The sequence below is a fragment of the Acyrthosiphon pisum genome, chromosome A2, assembly GCF_005508785.2.
Source record: "Acyrthosiphon pisum isolate AL4f chromosome A2, pea_aphid_22Mar2018_4r6ur, whole genome shotgun sequence".
Taxonomy (NCBI): Eukaryota; Metazoa; Arthropoda; class Insecta; order Hemiptera; family Aphididae; genus Acyrthosiphon; species Acyrthosiphon pisum.
This window is the reverse complement of record NC_042495.1, coordinates 93,462,840-93,471,516: the sequence shown is the minus strand read 5'-3', so window position 1 is coordinate 93,471,516 and position 8,677 is coordinate 93,462,840. Positions and strand designations below refer to the sequence as shown.

The following is an 8,677-nucleotide window of genomic DNA, read 5'->3' as shown; positions in this document are numbered from 1 at the left end:
CAAACATGCTTAATCCCATGTTCTCTTTTAATAACAAATTTATTCAAATTCAAATTATAATATTTGGAATTTTTAAATATAGGTACCTTATTAAAGTTAAATAGAGTCTAAGTGAGCAAAAAATAGTTTTATAGTTCTAAAAACACAACTTACTAAGTGAATTCAGACCAAAAATCCTTTTATAAAAGTTGTATAGGACAACTTTTTCTAGGGAAGTATAGGATTCAATTTTTGATTTTTTGTTTTCAAAGCTAAATATTGCAATCTAAGAATGTTTGTGTTTTCTGTTGAGACGATTAATTAAAATATTAATATCTTTCCTATATTGCATTAGCAAATGTGTTCCCTATAAGTTTTAATAAAGGGTTTTCTAGAACCACTCAGTAAGCCGTATTCTTGGAACGTGTGAAAACATATTTGTACCATATTTTTTACTGGTGTGGCGTCATGTGGCTCATATTTAAAAGTTAAAATAATATAATGGAACTCATGTAAGTTTTTTTTGATATTAAAATTTTGAATCAAATTGTGAGCATTTTAAAATTGGAAATCCACTGATACGTATTATTAATCTAAAATAAGTTAAATTATTTATTACTAAAATAAATTGTTTAGTTACAGAATAAATGTGGTTAGCAAAATTTTTTTGTTCATTTTTAACTTTATTTTCTTACCCAATTATTTAGATTTTGTTTCATGTTAGACACATTCTACTTAATTAGTAATTTATTAGGGATTCACACAAGACAGGATACCCATTTAAGGCAGGTTTCGCTGTATTTATATTTGATGTAAAATATAAATTAATGATTATTAATATTATTTACCAGTATACCTTTACTAGGATAACAATTAACTATCAACATTAATGTTATTTGTAAAAACCCGTCGTTTCTCTTTTAATGCAAAATTAATGTTTGCATAGTTATTAGTTTTACTAATACCCCCAAACCATAATAATATAATATAATATATCTATAACTTATACAAAAATGGCTAAGTACTGATTTCTCCAATTTTTTTTTTGAAGAATTCAATAGCAATGTTAGCTTTCTTAAAATCATTGATTTGTTATAATTATTTTTAATACGGATAATAAATTAAGTATTTAAGTATTAACTATTTAGATCAGATTGCAAATGGTCTGTAAAAAAAAAAAAATAATAATTAGAGAAATAATCATGTTATTTTAATTTACATATTATTTATAATAAATTTATCAACAAATTCATTCTCATAATTTCATTAAATATTATACTTAATTGTAAAAATTAATTTTAATTTTAAGATGATGACTGATCTTTTTCTTTTGCATCTTTTTCCTTCTTCTCTTTAGCTTTGGCTTCTGCTTTTGCTGCAGCAATTTCAGCTTCCATTTTCTCATATTCAGTAATAAGTTTCTCCACTTCATGTTTTTCAAGTATGTTTGTAACGGTCTGATTACTTTCTCGTTTAAGTGTGGCCATTTCCACTAAACAAATGTATATCAATTATTTATTATTAATAATGGTAATTTTTACATATTATAATTAATATTTATTTGTGTCATTAGTGACTTCTTATTAAATTGAAGGTATTTTAAAGTTTGTTCAAAGACTAATAAATTAATTAAGGCACCAAGTACTGGCCGAATAAAATTGTTTATACTAACCGGGTATCGAGTATTGGCTGACTAAAAATTTTAATACTAACCGAATATCGAGTATTGGCCGAGTAAAAATGTTAACACTACTTATACTAGTATTAAAGTATCAACTAACAATTACTGATTAAGAAATTATTAATAATATAATTTAAGTTTTTAAACAGTAAACACAAGATTTATTTTTGTAATTCATAGAAGAAAAACATGATTTGTTTATAATCAACTGGCTATTGTAAATCGGTTCAGTTATTCCAATATGTACCAAAAAAAATTATAATTTATTACCCTAGAATTTTAGATTTTTTCGTTATATTAATTATAGGTATGCATATATTTATAAATAGATTATCAGTTTTTGCCATTGGATATGAGCAGAGTAATAATGTAGTATTTTGCGGAGTACCGAGTAGTGGCTGGGTAAAAATGTAGGTAATACGTCGGGTACTGAGTAAGAGCCAAGTCTTAAATATGATATCGAGTACCTGGCCATCGAGTAATTGTCAGGTACCCGGAACATCTCTAGTCTATAGCATTATTCAACTTACTGATATCTACGATACTATAGTGTGTTTCATAGCAATTGTGACTTGGCGCTAACTAGCTTCATGGCGGTTTTGTCTCAAACCAGGGGTTTTAAAACTAGAATAGAAAAAATGTAAAGCGCTCGTTTTTTTGCACATTTTATATAACAAATGGTAAGATCAGCAGGATTATAGGTATGTTTGAAGTATGAAGTATGATTTGTTGATTATCGTGTTTACTAAACGTTTAATTTGAAAAAGTGTAAAATATTTGTTATCAATTTGAAATATGCCAAGCATTATTACGCGCTAGTTTTAGGAACCCTAATGAAAAAACACCACGAGGCGCGTTCCTCGAGTATACCTTAGCAGCTTTTCAGATATATTCAATGTGTTTAGAATAAATTTTCTACAAACTTTTATTTGTCATTATCAATAGCAACAGAGTAACTATAAGTACATGATCGGTTATTGGCATGGGAAACATAATTTCTTTTGACATCCTGCATATGCATACAACTAAGTAGATAATCCCTTTTTCTATTATGATCTAATTCATTCCAATATCTAACAAAAATAACCATCCTCTCCTCCACAGTTATGGTGGAACACTTATTCAAACATTTTTTATCTAAACAAGGATTTGGTTTCATTTCCTTTTGTGCAACTAATTCAAAAGTGTTATCTTGCTTTATTTTTTTATAGCTTTTCCCCTTTTCTCTGTTTAATTTATTAACAACACGATCATCTTTCTTTCTCTTTTTTTTCCCAAAAACTTCCACTTCTGGACTTGGTCCATTGTCAGCGAATAAAACATTTCTATTTGTTATGGGATTAGTAATACAATTATTAACATTGTCATCATTGTCTAAATTACAATCAGTGTTATTATTATTAGTAAGGGAAACTGGCATAACAACATCTACTTCCAGACTTTCTTCATTATCAGGAGTTAAAACATAATATTCATCATTAGATGATATAGTAGTAGTAGTATGATAGTTTTCTACATTAGACTCGAAAGTAACTGGCCCATGAGTATCATAATAATTGTTAAAATTATCAATATTATTATTAACAAAACTATTATTACTATAATATTTAATTACAATGTCGTCTAGAATAATAAATTGATCAATACTTTCAATATCCAAATTAAAATTGTAATTCTCAAGTTCACTTAAAAGTTCATTGTTGTCAGGAGCATTCACTTTAATATTTGAACTAGCTTCTGGTGTAACAGAAGTATTAGGTGCAACTAATTGTCGTAGTATCTTCTTACTTCTTGAATTACTCGTTTTAAAGCTTAATAAGACTAATGACCAAATAATTTAAAAAAACGAATAATATAAAGTCTAGTACTTTGATGTGGTCGGTCAGAAGATTGAGATCCGAATAGTGAATTGATATAAGAACGACCCTACGCGAGTAGATACCACTATCATTATTATTATATTACCGCGAAAATTGTTACAAAGCTAACCACAATCTATGTCAACACATTTTGTATGGAATGAACTGACATTTAGATCTTATTAACCTCAACATTAAACGATTTTGTTATTATTATCACGTTTATTATGTAAAATATGTCGAATTTTTGTTTGGTACAAAATGTACAGTGTTAAAAGTGTGGTATACGCCCTTTCTACGTTTTGAAATTAAAATTATATTTTATAAAATAGGCGTTTGTATGTACTATTGTTGCTATACATAAATATTGAGTCTATGTTCATGAAAGCCCTTTTTACAGATTATGCTACACATTTACATTCATTGTATTTGTTTTGAGTGTGAAAGAATTAGAAGATTTTGTCCAACTCTAAAATTTGTTTTTAGTCAATCTGTTACAAAAAAGAAGAATAAGAACAATTGATGGTAATTATAAGCTAAATAAAATAAAAATAAAAGACAGATTGAACAGACTGCAGAGGCCTCCCAGCGGAGGTAGGTACTACGATAAACTCTAAAAATACAGAGAGATTTTTTCCAACTGTTGAGAATTAATGTACATTTCCAGTATATTATACCTTTATCAGCTGTCAGTTTTGTGGCGTCTAAAGTTTTTGATAAAATTTTCACAGCCAATTTTTTTGCTTCATCTAAAGTCATTTGTCCTTCTTTATACTCAGTTTTCAATGATGCAATGGCAGCCTATAATAATATTTGATTTATTAAATAACAATAAGCTGTTTAATTAAATTAAAATTGTTTACAACGTACAGCACTGTTTGTTCCAATACAAGTTGCTTTCCAACCACAATAATTTCCACTAGGATCTGACTGATACAGTTGAAAGCCATAATGTGCATCCCAACCCATGTATAATATTGATACACCAAATGGTCTTTTACCTATAGAATATTCCAATACAATAAGTAGAAATTGTCTTTTATATATTATTTTAAAAATAAATACCTCCATATTGAGTATATGCTTGTTTTACATCACACAACCACGAAACCAGCTGTTCACACGGTATAGAATCTCCATACTGCATACGATAACGTTCTGAAATAGAACGTAATTCACTAACTAAGACATTAGCATCAGCAGTAATACCAGCTACACTGCAAACCATGTCACTAGGAAAAATGTGTGAAAGTTAAGACTTTTTAGTTTCAAAATAAGTGATTAAAAGTAGTTAAATTACTCATTAAGTTTATAAATTTTCTCTGAGCCACAAGTCTCATCAAGCAGTTTGTTCACATTCCGTTTTTCAGCTGCAAGGAGAACACCATCATTTGTAAGTATGCCCAAACAAGTTCCAGCATGACTGATTGCTTCTATAGCATATTCCACTTGATATAATCGTCCTAAAGTAAATAATATTCTGCATCAGTTCATAGATTCACTACATGTAAAAAATGTACAAACAACTATTAATGTTAGATATTACCTTCAGGAGAAAAAATTGTTGTTCTTGTATCATATCTTCGCGCCTAGAAAAAATGCAATAAGAAAATTAAAATACTTTTATTTATTTATCAATTTATTAGATTTAAAAAATAAAAGTTGAGGAGATTATTTAACATTTAATAAATATATTTTTATATCTCATTACCATTTTTAAAAGTAGCAGTGGCTATTTTCACGTCCAACGAGGAAATGCTTTCTATATAGAAGGCGAAGCGAAACGACAAGAAAATCTGAAAATCCAATGTGCATTCACAAATAACTAACAATAAATTATAGTTATAAGTAACATGACAAATTATATTTGTCATGATAAGTAATAACAACGATTTACGATAGTACTATCTTAAATCGTGGTAATAACCATGGCACTCATTTACCAAGTAATAGGTCTATGCATTAAACCTATAGATCGCCATACAACGTTGATAGATGGCAGTACTAGTATTTAAGAGTTCCTGTTCCGTCAATAAGAACACGGGTGATTATATTTCTCATCTTTTTGCAAAGGGATAGAAAATCATGTTATCTCATTCCGTGGTTAACGATCATCGTTTGTTTTGAATACTTGACCGTTCGAAATTCAAATACCCGTATATAGACTAGACTGTTGACTAGGTAAACTGTTTGTCGTCAAGTATTATAGACTACTATAGATGACTTTATTAAACGTTTCACTTCTTTTTAATTTAAAATGATATTTTATCAATTACAGTGGTTTAATTATCATAATATACGTTAGTGATCTGATGTTTGTTTTTATTATTTCTGTAATTGATAATTATGTTTCATTAATAATATTATTTGTTGAGTTTATGTCGAGTCTATAAACATGTCCAAATCAGGAATAGAACCTAAAGCTTCGTCCACGGCTGTTAAATCTCAAGATCAACGGTATGTTGCAAATTATAAATACCTAATTATAATATTATTGTTACCCAAGATCAGGATACATCTAGGTATCAAACGTAAAAAAATCTTATATTCAAAAAGACCTGCCTAATTCCTGTATCTTTTGTCTCCGTTTTACGAATGTAAAACAGCGAATTTGCATAATCCATTTTGTGTCGTCAGATTTCATTGCAACATGATTGGTTATTTTAATCTGTTTGCTATTCCACATCAACATTTGGGCACTCATTATCTTTAAAATGACATGATGTTTGGGCATTAAAATTAAAGAACATAGAAGTATTTACGTTTTGTTAAGAAGTTTATGAGCTATTCGGCGTTTATATATTAGGTGAAGGTATGTAGTAGATAGGTGCCTAATAATAATAGAAAATAATTAAAACTTCTGTACCAGTTATTTCTATAACGTTCTAAAAGTAAATTTTAATTTGACTACACTACTAAACGTCTAAACTATACCAATAGGTACACATATTTTGTACAGTTTGAAATCATAGTTCTACTGATATAGGTAAGGTTATTGAAATGTTTAGTTCTTACTTCTTTGTTGTTAATTTTTACAAAGTTCTTTTACTAATATTCATATTTTATTATAATAGGTATAATATGTGTGTCTCTTTTGATGTTAAAAAATAATAAAACATATACCTAATTAATTATTTTGTTCTACGTGGATATTACTTTATCTCAGTCCACTATAATTATCATTGAGAGTAGGTACTTAGCTATTACTTATTAGTTATTACTCTTAAATATAGTGTAGTATTTCAAATTTATTAACTCATGTATAACTTACAATTTACATACAAAATGTGGTACACTTGGTATACATTAACATTTTTATGTATACCTATAGTAAATACTTTGATATAGACTACAGTGCCCAAAAGTGTTAAGATATCATAAAAAAATAATAAATTAAACATATTATGATTTTATGCTGTGAATTATTTTGTATGTTTATTTTTTTGTTATTTTAATGGTTCGCTTACTAATAAGTAATAAGTAATAACTCACTTTAAAAAAACAGACGAGAGTACAGATAATATTTATACCTTATATTTAATTTATGTCAATTTATAATAATATTAATACTAACAATGAATGTAAGTTTTCTATGCTGTATATTTGTGAGACAGAGAGAACCCATTCAGACCTCACATCTCAATATGTACCTATTCTACATGTTCTGTAAATATCTAAAATATTTTCTCAATATTTATGTATCATTATCAGGGCTTGTAAGTTGTAGCACTAAAAATGTTAATGTTTAGGTCTTAAATATGCATTTAAAAACTCCAAAATATGCGCTATGAATTGCATGAAAAATCAGAAAATATGCATTTATCTCGAAAAATAATTATAAGTTTATTAGAAAAAAAATTTGATGTAATTTTACAATTTTATAAAATGTTTAGGCTCATAGACCTCAGGGGCTGTCTGGACTGGTTGAATTATAATCTGTTAACAAACATATTAAATTACTTAATATAAAATATAAAATATAATTAAATAATTTCATGTATTTACCTTGAAAATTACACTGGATTATTAAATTTTTTCTAATGTTTTTCTATTAAAACACTTACTGTCAAAGAGTTGTAGAGCGGCTAAAACATGAAATATTATTCGCTAAGGTCTATTTATTTCCCTACCAAGTTAATCATTATTTTAAACATAATGTAATAATTTCTTATAAATCCTATATTATGAATATATACTCAAATAGAACTTAAAACCCTAAATTAGCAAAATAGCAATAAAAACCATAAATATACAAAATACAATTTTATGTATGACATCAGAGAAGTGTGAAAAATATTAATTGTATCTTACTTATTTGGTGGTCGTGCATTGAAATATAAGTTAAGCAGACTAACTAGTACCTAATTCTATATAGTCTGTTCAAAATGAGATGATGACTCGGCAGCGACCAGTTTTTGTCGGGCGGCAGTCAGACATATGGTCAGACACCGTCCCCACTACGGTGATGCGTCAGGCGCTGCCACAGAACAAAGCCACGCCCATGCGCACAACTTGGCCGCCCGGTCATCATCTCATTTTGAACAGACTATAGTATATTAATTATATACAATGAAATTTAATATCCAATATTCATAGTACTATCGGGGCCTCTTGACACAAATACGCCTAGGTGCCCCGGACGCGTTTGCGGTCTGACAGTCATGGCCAGGCTAACACTAACTATATATCAGAATAAATATTTCTAAAATATATATTAAAATAAAAAAAGGTGGGTAAATGGATGTCGCTCTGCTGTACAGTAGGTTACAAGTGGGTCACTGTATAATGGATTGTATTAAATTTAAATTCAATGATATAATATCACTGAATAAGAAAAACAATTCTGAGCGAAGATGGTTTGTCAGTCTAGGTATTTGACATACCTATTATAGGTAGATATACTTATCTATAGTATTAAAAAAAAATTGACCTATAATAGGTATTAATAATAAATTCAAAATTAATCATATCACAATATCCATCAGGTAACGCGTTATACATCAACAACAAACCGTGGTACTATCATAGATATATAATAGTATACTTTAGAAGTTTCAAGTACTAATATTATACAATCATTACAATCACAACAAAATAAATAAAATATTTATTCCATGATATTATTAATATGTAATTTCGTCCAAATTTGAACTTAAAA

General features: G+C 28.0%; 2 protein-coding genes across 5 annotated transcripts in view; one reads left to right on the top strand and one right to left on the bottom strand.

Annotated features, from left to right (window-relative positions):
* Positions 1–1,170: 1,170 nt before the first annotated feature.
* LOC100160887 (proteasome alpha 4 subunit-like) lies at positions 1,171–5,425 on the bottom strand. Its single transcript, NM_001161990.2, is given in 7 exon segments — positions 1,171–1,471; positions 4,197–4,320; positions 4,390–4,520; positions 4,585–4,751; positions 4,820–4,982; positions 5,066–5,108; positions 5,231–5,425. Coding segments are annotated over 7 exon segments (819 nt in total). The 5' UTR covers positions 5,234–5,425; the 3' UTR covers positions 1,171–1,283.
* A 170-nt stretch (positions 5,426–5,595) lies between these two features.
* Positions 5,596–8,677, top strand: part of LOC100161585 — a 15,698-nt gene continuing 12,616 nt past the window's right edge. For 2 of the 4 annotated variants that reach the window (XM_008182717.3, XM_001947938.5), the window contains exon 1: positions 5,599–5,976. In XM_008182717.3, the coding sequence (XP_008180939.1) occupies positions 5,915–5,976 (62 nt within the window). In that variant the 5' untranslated portion in view covers positions 5,599–5,914. Of the gene's footprint in view, positions 5,977–8,677 lie in introns of all 4 variants that reach the window. The other 2 variants (XM_016802706.2, XM_016802705.2) reach the window with 2 other exon arrangements.